The 19683-nt window shown below is 28.8% G+C and overlaps 3 protein-coding genes across 4 annotated transcripts; 1 reads left to right on the forward strand and 2 right to left on the reverse strand.

Annotated features, from left to right (window-relative positions):
* Positions 1–827: 827 nt before the first annotated feature.
* On the reverse strand, positions 828–6990 carry LOC125067653 (geranylgeranyl transferase type-1 subunit beta). Its single transcript, XM_047676355.1, has 5 exons — positions 6641–6990; positions 6087–6214; positions 3633–3806; positions 2853–3016; positions 828–2401 (listed from the first exon to the last, which is right to left on the reverse strand). Exons 1-5 carry the CDS (start codon positions 6745–6747, stop codon positions 1919–1921), a joined length of 1056 nt encoding a protein of 351 aa, XP_047532311.1. The 5' UTR covers positions 6748–6990; the 3' UTR covers positions 828–1918.
* Positions 6991–8532: 1542 nt separating this feature from the next.
* Positions 8533–11098, forward strand: LOC125067814 (40S ribosomal protein S6). Its single transcript, XM_047676603.1, has 6 exons — positions 8533–8589; positions 8910–9114; positions 9315–9460; positions 9915–10085; positions 10425–10571; positions 10978–11098. The coding sequence occupies exons 1-6, from the start codon at positions 8584–8586 to the stop codon at positions 11062–11064; spliced, it is 762 nt and encodes a 253-aa protein (XP_047532559.1). The 5' UTR covers positions 8533–8583; the 3' UTR covers positions 11065–11098.
* Positions 11099–12112: 1014 nt separating this feature from the next.
* LOC125067871 lies at positions 12113–18393 on the reverse strand. 2 transcript variants are annotated; one of them, XM_047676763.1, is made up of 7 exons: positions 18288–18393; positions 17203–18047; positions 15668–17133; positions 14203–15584; positions 13925–14125; positions 13770–13853; positions 12113–12349 (listed from the first exon to the last, which is right to left on the reverse strand). In XM_047676763.1, the coding sequence occupies exons 2-7, from the start codon at positions 18006–18008 to the stop codon at positions 12206–12208; spliced, it is 4083 nt and encodes a 1360-aa protein (XP_047532719.1). In that variant the 5' UTR covers positions 18009–18047; positions 18288–18393; the 3' UTR covers positions 12113–12205. The 2 variants fall into 2 exon arrangements, with proteins under 2 accessions (XP_047532719.1, XP_047532721.1); XM_047676765.1 differs by lacking the exon at positions 13770–13853.
* Positions 18394–19683: the final 1290 nt, after the last annotated feature.

A 19683-nucleotide genomic window follows, 5' to 3' on the forward strand; every position in this document is an offset into this window, starting at 1 on the left:
TTATATCAACAAAACACTAACTCTACGTTTTTATCATCTACCCTGTATAGAGTATTTAGGTATGCCTTATTTATTAATGTTTTCTAAAGTAATATACAAATCTACTACTTGGCAACGTTAAAATAACCGTCGAGTTTAATAAAAAAAAAACGAATATCTCAACCAATAACATCCTGTTATTGTGAACTCGGACGTAGATCCCATCATTTATAAAATATAGCAAAATTTAGAATCAAATTAAAATTGTACACAGTTAATATATAAAGTGCTGTAAAAACAGTGATGAAAAATAAACACTAAGGGCAAGGGCAAACCCGTCTGTAGCGATCCGATTATTTACGATAAAAAAAACGTTGGTTAGAGGGAACTAAACTGTATGTTAGAAGTGTTCACAAGGTGTGTCTAAAGTAAAAACAATGTCATGTTTTCTTAAAATTTATTTGCGTTTTTTTTAATATACAAAAAATAATTTGCAACAATTACAAAGTTCTCAATGATCAAGGTGTTTCATAAAAGTATTAAAAACAAACATGTCATAATGATTTTTCAATGTATTGGATAATACCTATATACAAAGTTAAATAATAATACCGAAAATGAAATAAACTACTAAAGGAACAAAATAATACAAATATTTATGACTATGGCAAAAATCAACCAAAATCATCAAGAATTTCATTGCATAATGTCTGTTTTAATTATATAAAAAAATCATACATATGTATTAATTAAAATTTAATTTGCGCTTTGATATTGTATATCTATTATATAAAAGTGTTTTTAGCCGAAAACGTAATAAAATATAATTTATAATATTCGATGAAATTTCAAAAAAAAATATTATAGACTTATTATTATAAATATAGCACTTTTATTAATAAATACTTCTTTAATACTATTATTCCTTTGTTCAAGATTGTTAAAATATTTTTGTAGGAAGATATGCATGAGGCTAATATAATTTTTACAAAATACATGACAGAGACCACATACACAGATAACAAACGTAATACTTAATAATCTTAAACAAAAAAAAAATACAACTTTTTTAAATTAAGAATAAGTTTCAGAAACAAAAATATAAGCACTTTAAATATCTATCGAAATATTTGCTTTTTTAATATTATACTTCGAAAAAGGACGACAAACTGCATTACAATATTGACTTCAATCACAGTACATAATTAAACATTGTTAATATATTAGCAATCGTTGCTTATGATGCCATAAGAACTTATTAATTTTTTCTCTAATTGCTTATAATCACATGAAAAACATATTGTTATTATTGAAAAACTTTTAAAAAAGTCTATCATAAATTTTATTTATTTTTTACAATTCAAAATAAATTAAATTCATACATAGAATGTGTTTGTGCACTAGAATTAATGATATGAATTTATAAATACCGAAACATACCCGTTTATTAAATCAGTGCTAGACTAAAATATTAAAAGGTTTTTTTATAAACCTTCTTAATTAAGCCCATTGCGTCCCTGTTACTTATTCTATTGACCTTAACTATCAACAAAACGACTTAAAATTTTATATTTGTGCAATAATTTCATAAAACGCCTAACTACACAGCTGTAAACGCCAATATTTACAATAACATGGCACCATAAGAGATTTAATATTGTACTATTTGCTAATTCTGAATCGTTGTTCAACATTTGACTTGCATTCATTTGCTATTAGCACCTGTTCTTCATAAAATTGTTTTAAGTACTAACATTTTATATATGTATTGCAATTTAGGATTAATGACAGCAATATTACGTTATAAACGTAGAATATTAGTTATAATTTGAAGTTTACAAAGAAGGCCATAGACGCCGTCAGTCTAACAATCTTTATTAAATGGCAACAAAATCCTTAAAGAGATGTATTATCTATGGTACAAATAATAAATTTAAAGCTATGACTCACTGTCCCATTTTTCGTGTAACGCCTTTAGGTGGTCATGCGCTCTTTTGCTGATATTTAAAGTTGGTACTATTTCTAGCAAACCATTTTCACCGATTAAACTAAGGCCAGCTAATCCTAGATATGTATGCATAGGATCGGTGCAAGTGTCGGGCCATTTTGAAAATCCTCCAACGACACAGTCTTGGGTCTCGTACACATAATTTCTGTTGTTTGCATAATTTGATAATTGTAATGCGTCCAAAATTTTTAATGATGCTCCTACCCAGAAACTATAACATGTATCCACGGGTTTATTGGGTCTGCCTTGATAGCCGTCTATCTGTCTGAAAAGTAGCCAACGTTTTAGACGCTCTATTTGATATTCGGTTAATTTGTTCAACTGGTTCGTTAAACTCAGAGTAGCCAGAGCACAGAATGTAGTACCACCGTGTGACTCCAATTCCGGACATTGGGCTATTCCATAGTCGTAACCCTGTAAAAAATATTATTTAACTAATTTTGTTAATAATTTATTTTATACCTATGTCCTTTACCTAATGCACCTCCTATAATCATATCTCTTCTCAATTTATAATAAGAATAATACAATTTGTTCAAAAGACACCAAAATTATAGTGTTCAACTAACCTATAAATGTCCTACTACTGATCAGAGCGAAAGCTAAAGCCCTAGACCCCCCCCCCCCCCGTTCTTTTAAGGTAAAGTTTTGAAGTTTATTTTACGGTAAAATCTCTTCCGACACATACAGCTTGCATTCCAACGTTTGTCTTCACCGCATTTATTTTGATAAAATATTTAGATGAATTAAGGACACCAAAATGTCATTGCCACTAGGCTATTTTATAAAATATATGCCAAAATAGCCTTTGACTGACAAGATATGGTGAATATATAATACATATTATAGATACTATAATACTTACTATAGATTTAATAATATAATCTGTTGCTCGTTCCACATTGAAGCCTGACCAATCATTAAGTATATAGCTTATACACGCTGCACAATACACGAAACGCATGTCTGACTCGCATCCCGATAATGTCGCGGAGAAGTTCCCTTCTTCTGTTTGCAGCGCTTTCACTCCTAAAATAATAACATTGATATCAATATAATTTTTAAGTAATTGATAAATTCTGGACTGCATTTATCAATTAGCAATATTTATTTATATAAATTTTAGCTAGAACCTCCATCGATATCATAGGTTTATTATTTTATAAACGTTTCTCAAATCACTCCTCCATAATCATCCTCGTTTGATAAAATACTTGTAAGTTATTACTTTAGAAAAAAAGTCCATAATAGTAAATAAGATTATAAGCATAGATCGAATTTATATCGAAGACAGCACCAAAATCCAAAACGATATCAATGATGAGAATCCCATTTAACAATCTTGGAGACCATTCCATTATTTTTATAATAACTAGAACTTATCACTTCTATTCATAAACTGCTTCCAATGACCAGGACCTACTAATATATTTAAGACTAATTCCCCTCTTTTTATAAAAGTATAAAAAAGTAATAAGTGTATGGCAGGGTTCAACTGAGAGGTTGATTATTATAGAAAAGCACATTCGATGAAAGACATCAGAAGGCGCTAGCTTTATTGGCTTTTAAATTATGAGACGCCAAAGAAATATTCTAAAACACCTAGACACGCACAAAAGCAAACTCTACATTTTTTACATTTTACCTTCTATTAAAGCTTTCCTATTAAGCCTCGACAGATCATCGCCTAAAGTCAACAAAATACACAAGCCCGTATATGTCATGGCCAGGTGACCACAGCGGTAGTGATTGTTGCCTGATTCGAAATCTATATTTATGGTAGAGGAACCCTGGAACCCGCATGCTGACATATCACCATCTGTAAGGATACAAATATGAGTCAAATATAGCATTCATACTATCAATATATTAATCGTATCATCAAATTTATTTTTCTCTTCTTCACTATTCCACAAAAATAATACATATATAATGTAAAAATATACTTTTTCACAACTTTGATCATATTACATGCGTAATAACTATAATCAATGAGCAAATTAAAGTTTTTTTATTGCTTTATAAAACAAAGCTAAACTATAATAATAAATATTACTTATAGGTAGCCTACTACCTATTAAATTGTTAATTAAATTATCAACATATCCTAATATTTTATGGAAAAACTATTGCTTTTAATGGATTTATACCACAGTAAATTTTTTTATGCTAAAGTAGAAACATTTCTTTTGTGTAATATAATCGAGTAGTCTACAAATATAAGACATCATGATGCCTGAGCCTATATCTTAAATGATATATTGTTAATTTGTATTGTAATGTAAATATTCATTTACAATTAAACTCAAAAACAAATAAACGTAAAAAAAAATATTACAAATAAATTAATTTGTAATTTAGTGGGTAGTAACTAGTAATTCAAAAATACATAGTCTAAAGAACAGGTCATAATAATTATTTATATAAATTATGCAAATACTACACAATGTCATGAAACTTATACAATGCATAAAAGATAATGTGAATAAATGGAGAAGCATTTGTCAACACATTAATCGATATAACAAGCAATTGTTTTATTTCATTATATTTGTTTTGCACCACTGAGGTCATAAAAAGGTCTTTTAAAGGTAACTCTTAGCTGATTTCAATTCTTATTTAATAAAATTGTTTTGCTATTAAATACTACTAATTGCTACTGATTTTATTTATATATATATATAAGTTTCTGTATGTATGTATGTATATGTGTATTCTGCATTTTCATATATGCAATATATTGTAAAATCGCAGCGAAAACCAGTATTTATATATGGAACATAATATATATAGTTTGATTTTAGTTCATTTTACACACAAAATAGACAGCAACATCTGCCATGCTTACACAGCCTAAATGACTGACATCATTTTCATTAAAATAATTACTTATCATTATTTTCTCGTTGATAACAAATGAAGGTAGCAAGTTATATTTACATAATTAACTGCCATTAATTTAGTTTTTTTAATGCCTTAGGTTTAAAGATATAATCTATGTATATAACCTTCATTTAAATATTGTAATAATAAAAGGATATTAAAAGATTTTTTTTTAGATAAAATATAACGTTGTATACTTATTTGTGACTTATATACATATCTTATGAGGGACTATGTTCTTACTAAAACATTCTATAACTATGAAACGGTAGTTTTGTACCATGGTTTCACTTAACTTATTTAGTGTTATACATAAATTAAAATAAAAAAAAGCTATCAATAAATACTAATTTAAACAGCGAGCAAAATTTAATGTAGTTACGACATTAATGTAACTTCAAAGTGAAATAAAAGATAAAATATAAATTATCTTTATTCCCTAACACACACTGTACAGTAACACAGTACATAAAGGGCACTTCATTGCAAAATATCAGCTTTTTTGGTCAAATGGTCAAAAACTGGGCATTGATGACTAATCAACAAACAAATCAATATTTTCGATACATTGAATACTCGTACATTAAGGAAATTATTATATGAAATACACTCAGTTGTTACTGATACATTTATCTATAACAAAACATTAATCAATGTCTTTAAAACTGATAATTATTAGTTTTGTACTTAATAATGTTATAATTAATTTAAATGTTTGCTGGAATGGCTTTTTGCAAGCCCATCTGAATAGGTACCATCCACTCAGCACATACATATTTTAAAATCTCACTTCCCAAGGTTGGTAGTGTATTGGCAATGTATGAAATGCTTAATATTTTTTATAAAATTTTTATGGGCAGTGGTGTCCATTTATGACATTAAAATTAAAATGTATATAAAATATACCATTGGTATATAACTTAACTTCTGCATAGAAAATTTAGACTAAGTTGATTTCTACTTCTTTTGATCTACCTTGAAACACAGGTAGAGAATAATATAGATGTTTTAAGGAAACATAAATGAATTACCAGACATGTAGTCCTTAACATTATAGTATATTTATATTATTTAATTCATTTTTGTAGTTTGATGATTAAGTTTTTATTTCCAGGCCAATCCCATAGACAAAACAATGAAACTCTATTATTGTAGAGCATACAATAAAGAGAAACTATTTTACAGTCTTCATGATTATAAAAATAAATACACTTACTTTCTTTATTGGGTTCCACTTGCAATTGATAAAGCCATTCTATTATTCTGGATTGCAAATCTAATGATATTGATGTTATTGATCCAAGTACATCCAAGCCTGATACTGAAAAATATGCTATCGTAACCCTGAAACCAGAAATATGCAACTTTATGTACTTTTAACCATAGGAAGATTTATTTTAAAAAGAGCAATTAGTTAAAAACTAAAGCAATATTAAAGTAGCATTCCTCATATAATTCTATGTTGAAGCATTTTATATAATAAATGTGTAAAATTTTTAAAATCTAACATTTTGTGATAATTTATTTATTTTGACTGTCTCAATTATATTTCATTTGTTTAAATATAAGTTTATTATTATTATATTGAGTTCTATTAATTTAAAATTACTACATATTTTAATAAATCCAACTTCTTTTTAAAACATTAGAACAACTTAATGTTCTATAAAACAACATTCTATTATGTTTTGACCTCAACACTCTCAACCTACTTTTTAAGTACCTATCTAAGGTCAAAATGGCTTTCAAAATGTTACAATTAATTTATACCTGGTTGTATCATGCGATGACAGAGATGATGGTAAAACATTAAGGAATCTCATAAAGTATTTAACGTGTTGTCTGTGCGCCAAAATTTTGTTTTCCTCGTTGTTCATAATTAATAATATATTTTCGACCGCTTAAATTCTTATAAAAATAAATTATTTTAAAATCAATTGTTACCAATACTTATTAACTTTAAGATTACAACTGTTTTATAAATTTATGAATCCAATTTAACATTCATTCAGATATGAATATAAATCACTATTTTATAAATGGAGTCGAAATAACAAATAACATGTAAGCTTTAATAATTTTTCTTTACTGACTGAAATCTATTATCAAAAAGTAATTTAGTACCTACTATGACATAAGTAAGAATGTCAATTCCAATTGTCATGTACATGTGACATGTCACGATAAACCTTAACGTCACTTAACAGTCTTTCAAGATTAAGATAATTTGAAGAAAATAATTGTAATTAATATAAATGTTGCCTACACACAACTCAATAGAATTTAAACTTACGAGAGTTTTGGTATTTTGTAATTTCATCACATATGATGTTAAAAATATCCAACCCTATATTTTTCCGTTAATGAGTCAAGGAAAGTTTTTCTAATAATTCTTTATCTAAAATGCTTATAAAAATAAAGGTCAAAATTGTTAGAAAGGTGGTAGAGATATGGAAATGTTTTTAGGCTTATGTTCCCAGCTTTAGTATTTTATCTCGCCTCCCCACCCGGAGACTCTGTAGCTAATTAAGCCATTAAGGCCATACACTTTCCGGGGAAAAAATAGGTTTATGTTAAAGTGAGGAATATTAAACATTTTTTGAAAATTAAATTGGTATGGAAGGTCTTTATTTTGGAAAGTTACTGATACAATTGATTTGGGATAAGAGTTTTTATATAAGTTCTTCATATTTTAAGTAAGAAATATAAGAAATCGTCATTCTGTCCGTCGTTAGTAATCTCTTCTGTTTATAAGTGAAAAAACAATTACAAAGTTTTTAAAAATGATCTGATATGAGGATCAGAAGTGAAATAATATAATCAAGTTCGTCATTTTCGAAATTCCAATTGTACAAATTGGTTTTTAGGCAACACTACCAAAAACTCTAATATTTAAGAAAAGTTGATCTATTTCTATACATTGTATCCGATGATAAATCCCATCGTGTCAAAAGTATAAAAAAAGAAGAGACTTTATTATGTAAAACATCTATGGCCATGCCTAGCAGGTAGAACAACTCATATGTCTTTTATGCCATTGTATGCCATCATGTATCGTCATCGCTGCCACTTTCTCCTTACTTGTATATGCGTACCATGTACACTATAAACATGGTTAGTAATATATTTTATTATTGTACATTGTTTGCGTTAGTAAGAAAATATATTTATTTTCATAACCGAACTGTACTTTTAGTTATTTTCTTTAATTATAATTTATTTCAACAACATCAATTTAAATGTTTTACTTCTACTGGGCCTCGTGATAGGCACATAATAATAATGGCACTTTCTTATTTTTGCCTACTGCACACGTACATTAAAATCAAAATACAAACAAATAAAAATACAGTTAATCTGCTAGTGGTCAAGTAATGGACTTATAAAGATAATAAGGCGAGAGGAAATTTTAATAGTTTTGATGTTTTGGAGGAGTGATTTTGCGAATGGGAATTAGGATTCCACTGAAATGGTCTTCCCAACACTCGACTTTACTTTGAACTTTTATAAATTTACCTGACTTATATTTAATTTTTACTTTTATATAACTATTTAAACATAAAACTTGATAGTATACTCTAGACTTACATATAGTGAACTTTAATAATTTGTTATATGAATGTTGCCTTTCAAAAAAAAAATTGACGGCTGGCTGCTCTACAATATCTCTGGTTCTTTTTCATGGCTGACGTTCCAAGGAGCTAACTGCAGTCATGAAGGTGCTTAAAAAGTGTTTATTAAATAACTAAATAATCCTTAATAAAACAAAATATTGAACTAATTACTTTCTCAACATCTTTAAGTATTTACCCTAAACAAGTTTTAGTAAATACGTGATGTGATTAATTTGAAAAACTTTGATAAAAACAGCCCTGTTGCCAAGAGTGAAACTCATGCCTATATAAATACAAATTAAATTATAATGTGGTTATGTTCAAACTAGTGCTTACTTGTTACGTCTTTATTTTTTAATTTGTGTTCAGGAGCTCAAGTTTATGTTGTGTTTCGAAAGTGTGTTATAACCTCGTTTTGTTTTTAGCTGAACGTTTCCTACCCGGCAACGGGATGTCAAAAATTATTCGAAGTAGTAGACGAGCACAAGCTCCGTATCTTCTACGAGAAGCGCATGGGCGCGGAAGTAGAGGCTGATCAGCTAGGTGATGAATGGAAAGGTTATATCCTTCGTGTAGCAGGCGGTAACGACAAGCAGGGTTTCCCCATGAAACAGGGTGTCCTCACTAACAGTAAGTCATATTTTACTATTAAACTTAAAATTGATGAAAAGACTTAGTAACATAGTAACATTTTAATTAACAAAGAAATTCTGTAAGCTAAGTATTATTAGGTTAAGTTAACTTATTGACCATTAGATGCGGTAAGTTAAAAAAAAAATCCATCCTTAATTGTAAATTTCTTCAGAAAATCATACATTACGTTTTTTTAGGTCGTGTCCGCTTGTTGATGTCAAAGGGTCATTCTTGCTACAGACCCCGTCGTGATGGTGAAAGAAAACGTAAATCAGTCCGTGGCTGCATTGTCGATGCTAATCTTTCCGTGCTCGCTCTTGTAATTGTCCGTAAAGGAGCCCAGGTAAATAATTTGTGCCTTGTCTTTGATTGAATTGTACATACAAGTGGGATTTTATCAACCATACATTAGAAGAATTATTGATGAATAGTAGTAATTTTATATTACTTTGTATCCATTTATGTATACATATAAACCCTCATCTTTGTTACATAAAAGTATTTAAATATAGTGCTATAAACAAACTAATATTCTATGCTAAATACATGTCTTCATACACCAATATTTGCATCCCTGGTCTTACTGTTTCTCAGATCCTCAAATCTGTGTAATTATATGCGACAGGGTAGAAAAAATGATGTATAAATATGCCACTACACTTACATTTTGTTGTGGATTTTTTAACGTCATACATATCCTTTTTTTAAATTGCATTATACAGTAAGTAAAAGTTTCCATCACAGAAATCATATAAAATATTTATGAAATCAATTAACAAGAATTTATTTTATGACAGGAAATTCCTGGACTTACTGATGGCAATGTTCCCCGCCGTCTAGGTCCTAAACGTGCCTCCAAGATTCGCAAACTGTTCAACTTGACCAAACAGGATGATGTACGTCGTTATGTTGTCAAACGCCTCTTGCCCGCTAAGGAAGGCAAGGAGAATGCCAAACCAAGATATAAGGTAAGGGATAAGCTCAAACAGTAAAAACATAAATATTATTTAAACTTCAATGTTCTTATATTATATAGTAGTTTTATTTTACTTATTATTTATTTCGTTTTCAAGTACTCCAAAAAATATAATAAAAGTTTTAATACCCTGTTAAAAATATTAACTGTTGCTGGGCATTCATACTCAGTAAACCACCTTATCAGGGTATATTAAATTAGCTCCGAGCAGAAGATTCAGATTTGTGTCTGTCTACTTTTACAGTGAGCAATACAGTTTATTATGTTGTCATGTAATTCTATATTATTTATAAAGTACATTATTTTCTAAAACAAATTTATGTCAATATAGGCACCTAAGATCCAGAGATTAGTTACCCCTGTGGTACTCCAGCGCAGACGCCACAGACTTGCTCTGAAGAAGAAGCGTCTGGCCAAACGCAAGACCTCTGAGGCTGAATATGCTAAACTGCTTGCACAAAGAAAGAAGGAATCCAAGGTAAAAATGTTACAGATTATTATCAAATGTTTATTTATATGTATCAATGTAACAGCTGGTATCATATGACTATAAAATAATTTATAGGAATCGTACTAAGCTGTAAGATTAAGGTGCTGTAACTTACCCCTTTGTCTATTTTTGATATTGACTAAGGTATTAGATCAGCAACAAGTCATTATACTTTTTAATAATAAAAATATAATTATTGATAACGATATAAAGCTATACGCTTTAATTTAAAAGAATCGAATTTAATTTAATTGTAATGTTGTATGAATCATTGAACATTTTATTTCAACAAATAATATGAATAGTCTATTAGAATAAAAGTGTTAACACATTCTAAAACTTAAACGTCATATAAAATAAACTTATATTATATTCTCATCTTTTTCATTTGTAGGTGCGCCGTCAAGAGGAAATCAAACGCAGGCGATCAGCTTCAATGCGCGATTCTAAGAGCTCCAGCACGAGTGCACCGCAAAAGTGAAAGACTTTTACCAATAAAAATTAAAATCTAGAAATATCTTTTCTTATTGTCAATGTCACATAATATTAGGTTATTCATAAAAAATGATATGCAAAGCTAAAGTTATCCAAATGTAGATACTTCAACAAATTTCTCTGATATTACTAGTATATTATACTATCGATAGTTGACCTCGAAAACTATTCAGGATATCGATAGTATCGTTTCCATCAATAATATAGCTCTGTAAGCGGTACTATTACCAGCGATACTATCGATAGTCTGGAAATGAATTTTGAGAAAAGGATAATGAAGTTAAAGTTCTTGTTAATGTTTCTTAAATCAAGGCCCTATATTTATCATCGAATATTGTTATTTTTTTTTAACGTCGACACCGCCTATCGTATGTAATTATATCATTTCTACAAGACAACATTTTTAAACTGGAGGGTATACTTTAATGTATTTTTCATTAATCGAAGAAAAACTACTAAATGTAATATAAATTAATTCTTGTTCACTTTACTGGTGCAGATTTAATTAAACTTATTAAAATATAGTGTCGTTACCTGTCCTACAAAATCAAAAAAGAGAAAGTAATACTATTGAAAAACAACTGGTCAATTGTTTAAGTTATAAGTAGTGGTAGTGGTGAAGGTAACCACGCGTAAGACGATTGGTTGCACTCGAATTGGTTTGCGTTGTCTCAAGAGAGCATGGAAGGCTGTTCCGAACAATTGGTTTATATTTCTTTATTGCTTTTCAAAATAAATACCATATTTTAACCAATTAAACAAAATGGAAACGATATTTAAAAGTGAAAGAAATCTAAGGTACGTTTGTATATAGGTATATTAAAAATGAAACTATGTTCACGACCTTCATGCCTTCGTACGTACATCTTAAGATCTTATCAAGTTTAATGAAATTAACGCTGTTATATATCCTTGCTAATGCGAGTGTACAAATGAAATAAACTTAAACAACTGTTATAAAAAAGCATTATAATTTAAAATCATTATTTTACAAAAATAAATAGTATAATTTATAAAACAAACAAAAGGACATCAAAATTATTGTCATTACATAGTAATTTATATATCAATTTTTACAGTAGCTGAACGACGATGTGTTACTTTACTTGTAATAAAATTAAATCACATTATTTTGAAGACTTAAGAAGACCGAGCCCAACATAACGAGCCATTACCCGTAGATATGAAGGGTTCAACTTTTTTCTTTTTACTAACAAAGACTTTAAAAGACGCTCAGAAGACTCGTCGAAAGGTTTTTGATAGTCCGACGCCTGAAAGTAAATTAAAACAATAAATAAAAAACAACCTATCCAAATATAAATTATATATACTTACTGATTTTAAACTAGGCTATTTTACCAACGTCTATTAAAACGATTGATCAATATTTTAATATTTAGTATAATGCAAATTACAATCAATATATAAAATATCGTATAAATATAGTTTACAGTACATCTGTTGCCGAAGGAATTTTAGCTGTTGCTGACTAAACATGATAATGTTCAAAAATATAATTAAAATATTTTTATTATAATGTATTTACTGAGAATCATTTTACTAAAAAAAAATTAATCATTGATTTCTAAAAAAATTCATTTTAAGCTTCTCTGCTGTGATCAGAGATCCAGAAACCCTTACAGCGCTCTTTTATAACGCGTAAGTCTTGATGCGCTCTCTTTACTTTTCGCTCACATCTTAATTTTCCGGAATCCTGTCTAGGTGACTTTAGAGGAAGTGAAGTTTTATGATCATATTGTACCCCATACTTTTTAATTGCAGTAGAAGTTCTTCTACAAGTTTAATATAATGTTCAGATTTTTTATTTCCAAGAAAATCGTTATCACAGAGACGAAAGCTGTTCAAGCCATGCCTTAGTCATCTCTAAATTGAGTATCTTTTGTATGTAGTCTAATTTGGGGGCCATCATAAAATACCAACTTTTATCTTTTCTGGTCTAATGATTTGTCTGTCAATGGCTTGTTCTAAGGTATATTTTGCTGCACTCGACATCGATCACAACTAGTAATTGGGTAATTTAGTTCGATTTTTAATGTTTAAACCGGTTACATTCATTCTACAAAAATCTTCTAGAACATTTCGTAGTTCTCGCCTAAAATTCGGTGTTCCAAATTTAAAGACACTTCTTTTAACACTTTTCCATAGTCTTAAATATTCCACACATCATTTACAAATACAATTGGGAGCCCAAGACTTTTGATCCAAGAGCATCCCAGAATACTCAAAATAGGTATTTTTCACCAACTCGGATATTACTTTACTGTGATGGTTAAACACATATTATCCGCGTATATAGCAATAATGATTTCGATTGTTTAAGCATCTCCCTGAACTATACATGACGCAAAAACTTCAGATAAATAATCTTCACATAGTAAAATACGCCTGTTAATCGATTAATATATAGGCTTAAATGATATAAAAAAAAAAACAAAGTAACTTGAACTGCTCAAAAAAAAATTGAGTTTAGAACCACAGAATTATCGGCAACAGACAAAAAGTTAAATTATGTAAACTAGTATAATAATTGGGATCAATAATCACAACGTATAGTGATTAAATTATTTAAAACGTTAATTTAAAATAGTCAAAAGATGCATCGCTAAATTTGATTAACTTTATTATTGCTACTACATACTGATGATGATACGTTTATATTTATTTTCTTACGGTTGTTTTGGCTATCCAATATAGCTCTTCTAAAAGACTATCTTGATTTTCCTCAGATGCTGGTAAATAAGTTATTCCTTCGTACTGTTAAGAAAATAAAAAATAACTTGCAGTACAGCTGTTACTATAGAATAATCAATAAGAAAAAGAAATACCTGAATTAATTTATTTAGATTCTCTCTTTCTATAACCTCAATTTCCATATCCAATTCTGAAGTTCGCGTTATCCTATTTACTGCTATACCTTGTAATATAATAGGACGATAGCGAACTAAATTAGTTGTTTCCTTTTTATTCATTAACAATAAAACTAACAAAGCCTGACTAGGTGTTATGTCATTCATCCAATTCTTCATCTAAAACGTTGAAAAATCAGAATGTATTGGAACATTTTATAAATACCTACTATTGTTTTCAATAATAGTTTGTCTACCTCTTTTATTGCAGATAGTATCTTCCTTTCTGCGTTTCCGTCTAATACTGCGGATAACATCTTTCCAGAACCCAAAGCAAGGCAAAATTCTTCCAAATTAGTAATTTTATTTAAATTGGTGCTAGTCCTATTTCTCGATATACTAGACATAGATTTACATTTTTTGTACAATTTTACAAATCCTCTCTTTTTATTTCTAGTATTATTTATACAAAACTCAGCTACGCTTTTCCCCCTCTCGGCTTTAGAAGTGTGTGAATAATTACTTCTAACAGTTTTAGCTTTTGCAGGATAAAAGTTATTTAAATGAGACGTTACAACAAAGTTGTCGTCATTTTCATTTCTTTTACCATAATGTGGATCTTGAATACTTATATCAGGGCTAGTGGAATTAAGTTCATTAGCATCAGGATTCTTTATCGTTACAAAGCTAATCATAAACGGATTTTTGTAAAATACCACTTTTAAAATATTATTGTGTGAGATGTTTAAATTAAATATAATATTTCTAGAACCTAATATAGTTTCTACAATGCGCACAAAACTATAATTATCACTAGAATGCAACAGTTTTTTGGAAGAAAACTGATATAGTTGTAAAGTATTGCAAGTATTAGGCAACCTTTTCAAACTTTGCATAGTATTATCAACCACGGATGTTTTTGGTTCGTAATTACACAAATCTATGAGATTTATGTGCCACAGAGGTAGAATATTTTTATTTATTGTAGTTAAAAGTCCTCTTATATCATTTAAATCAAATGATTTATGAGATGTTATCTTCATATTTCTTGAAATATCCCTAGAAATCTGTTTCGATGAAAATTGTCCATCATTGGCCACTTTTATCTTGAGATTAATTTGAACTGGCACCAAAGACCTGTTTGAATCATCGCTCTCACATCGAGTAAATTCTGATATAGTAGATAAATTAGAATTAACCTTATCAACAACAGGTGTTGACAAATTATAATTCATTATTTTTTTCATTAATTTCGGCATAATACTGCAAAGTTCTGCAGGAAGAATTGCGTTAATAATAGTAGTTTTACATTTGAATACCGTTGGCTGATTTTTGATCAGTGTTATTGGTATACAAGGATATGACTGTTTTAATTGAAGAACGCGATTGTTTTCCAATGATAAAGCCACATCAAATTGTATTATAATGTTGGCCACGCAATGCTTAACTGCAACTTGATTGAAGTTATTTAATGTCTCAATTTCTAAGTCTGAAAGTCTGTTATCAAATCCAGGAATTGATAAATCTGAATCATTATTTTCAGATACAGTATTTTCATCAGCGATATTGTGATTAGAAACTGAATATTTAATTATTTGACTTTTTTCAGCTTCTGTTTGCACTCCATCGTCTTTAGTACCTAAAAATAAGACAAATTTTACTTATTGTTTTTTCTTAACGTATTTAAGTTCAAATAAACAAAACATTTTTTAATATAATTACTTCTATGGTATTCTCTAAATTTGTCTTTTTCTTCTTGATAGTAATATACCCCATTTCTTATTTTTCTAATGACATTTTCAATAAAATCACTTGCCCATTTAGACTTAATCTTCACATTATTATTAATGCTGGTGGTTAATGGTGAAACATTCTTAGATATTTGAAGGTCATTTTTGGGCAATAAATATGGTTGCTTGGAAAATACAAAATTATTAACAGTATTTGTACCAACATCTACCCTGCGGCTTGAAACTTTAATGTGTCTGCCTGATTTTTGATCAGTATACTTAGTGTTGTAAATTTCATGTTCAGGGATGGTTTTTTTGTGTATAAATTGCATCATTCTGTTTTTAATTCTGTGCATGGGTTTTTCATGTGGTTTCTTAAGACTGGTATCATTTCGGTCGCTTGGCAAAGTATTACGCTTGTCTTCAACTTTAGAACACGAAGATTTTTTACTATTATTGATACCACAAGTATTAGTAGTTGCATTATTTCTATTTAAACTTTGATATTTATAATTCACATTGCTATTAATATCATCATCGAAATTAGGACCGTCAATGGTATACCACTTTCGCATAAAAGGCCATATATGTTCATCTAAACCTGCGAATTGCGGTGGGTCATAATTTTCCACAGTAATTGTAGAACTAAGTTGATCTTTGCCCAAAATAACTAAAGGAAACCTTATACTATTTAATTTTCGTTTTATTTCAGATAACTTTATCGAACTTTGATTAACTGTAGGATTGATCGAATTAACAGGGGCTGAGGACGATAAGTGAGACTTTTTTAAAACATCTTGCTTGCTTAGTGTACTTTGTTTTGTTAAAAGTACATTTTGACCTTTACTAAAAACGACTTTTGTAATACCAGTAACATGTTGTTTTGATTCATCGTCATATATTTTTTTATTTGCTATATTAATTTCTATGATATCCTCCTTACTTGATTCAGATTTCTCCGATAAATTGCAATAATTATCTAAATCATTACATTGGTTAATTTGAGTCATATTTAATTCATTATTAAGATTAATTTCTATGAAATTATTCTTGTTGTTTTCAATATCATTTTGAAATACTATTTCATTACTTTGATGTTTTTTATCTCTACCCTTTAATAAAACATCATTCCTTTGTATTGTAATTGGCCTTAAAACTTTACTATGAGAAACATGTTCGCTACTTTTTTCAGAATTATTCACTTTAATACGACTTTGTTTTGGCTTAGATTTCTTTGATTTACTAGTGTTTTGACTTTTTCCGCTATCACAGTTAAACGGAAATGGAATCGTCGATTTGTCAGCTTCCCCTTTTCCTATTTCATTACTGATTGTTTGTATTTCGTCTTGTTTTTCAATTACAGTAATTCGATCAAAACTGGATAAAGAACAGCTATTTTGAGGATTACCAACAAAACTAGTAATGTATGCAAATTCTTCTGTCCGAGTCTCAATGAATCTAAAATGAATAATATTTGATTTGATATAAAAATAAACTAAAACAAACAAACAAAATATTAAGTTATACCTTGAATCGTTGCGATTGCTACGTTGCTTATTTTTTTTTCTTTTATTCTTTTTTATTGATACTAAGCTACTTTCTTGGGACACAGGTGGGGACGGTCTAAAATTAAAGTGTTCGGCCTTACGAAGGAGAGACCAAACATCATGAGCATTAAAATCAGAATTAACTCTTAAAGGTTTTTTTTGTGTTTTCTTCAAATTTCTGCTATCATCATCAGCAAACTTAGTATCCATATCTTTAAAGCTCTTTTCCATTTGAATATCTAATTTTGAACAATATTTTACGTCTTTATCATGTAAAGTATTAAGTCTACTCCTCAAGCGTGACTTTCTTTTATTTGGAGCGGCCTTTCTCATTTTTGGCCTCAACTCGTCTTTATCATCGTTGAAGTACTCCGAATCATTCATATCACTAACAGTACATGCATGCGGTAAAGGAGCTGTCTCGTTGGGTAGAGTCAAAACCGACTTTTTTACTTTCTTATTACATTTTTTTGCAGATTTAAACTCATCAGAATTGGCTTTATAAATATTGACAGCCAAAGGAAAAGATGACATAAAATCATTATTTTTATGTTGAAATCTCTTTTCAGTTACTCGTGAGAGACGTTGAACTTTATTTTCGGAAATATAAGGCGATATGTATTTATCGATTTTAGCTTTATTATGTTTAACATTACTGCTAGTCAAACTCGTGTTTGTTGTATAATCGATTTTCATCGAACTAAATGTGTTTAAATTTGAGGATTTTGAACACGACGACTTGGTTGTATTTTTGTCAAAAAATATATCAAACGAAGTTATTGCCATAATCGACGATGTTCTCACACCACAGTATCTCCAAAACACCTGTGATCAATTAAAATTGTCAATTGTCAATATGTATTATTGAAATTCATACTTAATTATTAAATATTGTAATAAAACATATTGCTGTTACGTATTAAATTATCCGTTATTGTAATAATCTTGTTCTTTAAATAATAATTGTTCGGATCTTAAAAAACGTTTACTTTCGTTTCCCTTTTACTTAAAGGGCTAACAAAAATCATTCAAAACTAATAATTATTATAAAATATTCATGGTTACCAATTATCATTTAGACGATTCTGATTGTGATACTCAAAAATTTGACCACTATAATTTCGAAAACTCCTTTTTGAAACTACAATACTTCTACATTGAATTACACGTATTAAAATACAAAAATGTTTTGTTTAGTAAAGCTATAATAAATTATTAAAATAATTTCGCCATTGACAGTGGAGAAGTATGAGATATAATTATATAAATGACGTAGAGTTTTATTTTTATTGATTTATTTTTCGCAGGCATGTATGAAGTTTAGGTTTATTATAAAAACATTTAATAAGTCTTTATTCAAAATTATAGTTTGTATTATTCAAGTAAGATCTTATACACTTTTAAAATTGACATTTAATATGATTCAATGAAATGGCATTACCAGTTCGTAATGTGGAATCGACAAGAAACTCGGTTGTTATTTTTTTGTGAATAAAATACATGTAGGTACTCTATTCCAACTATAACAGAAAAAAAGCCAAATAAACAATATTAACAACAAATTGATGTGATATCATTAGTTAGGAGCTTGATTAATCTATGATATTCACTGTGTATTTAAGAAAAAATAGCGTTTTGAACGTCGACGAAACTGTTATTGGAATTTTGCATGTAAGATTAAAGTAGAAATAAGTAGTTAAGTATTAGTGTTAGTTAAAAATGTATTGATCATAAACTCTTAGTTGTGCAAAATATAGCTGAGTTATTAGCAAATCGCATGTAATACGTAAATCTAAGGTTTGTTTTCTTTTTTTTCTACTTCCATTGAATTGGCAATACACAGTCAGCTTTTTTTTTTACAATAGAATAACGGTTTTTGGGATCCTGTTGTAAAATCGTATACATTGTCCCAGATAGGAATTACTAAACCTGTGTGTCAGATCATAGGGTTTATAGGTTTATGTTTGTTACTACTTGCTTGTAATAATAGTGTAAAACACAATTTCTAGATAATTTATTTATATTTTTATGAACATACATTAGTTTATCGAAATTTACGAATTAAGGGTCCTATAAATTGTCAGAATGGTGTTCCTATTGCTATTAGGTATATATCGGAAATTCATATTCATTGGAATTGTAGTTTCTAAGTAATTTTGATTATCAGAATATAGAGCCTAGAATTCGATTATAGAGTCTTTTGAAGTCACATGCTTTCTCCCTTTAGTTCCACTTTATTTTATCAAGTACCTTTAAATTTCATCCTCTAGCTCCAGCAGCGCTATCTAATTTTTGATACATTGTGCAGGACACTTTTTGGTACATAATAATAATTATTTTTGTGGCTCATATTTTACATAATAATATGTACCTTATATATCCTTTATCAAGTTTTACAATTTACTACATTCTGAGATTGACAGCCGTCATTCAACGTCAGATTTACCGTTTAATCATGTAA

The sequence above is a fragment of the Vanessa atalanta genome, chromosome 12 (assembly GCF_905147765.1).
Source record: "Vanessa atalanta chromosome 12, ilVanAtal1.2, whole genome shotgun sequence".
Classification (NCBI taxonomy): Eukaryota; Metazoa; Arthropoda; class Insecta; order Lepidoptera; family Nymphalidae; genus Vanessa; species Vanessa atalanta.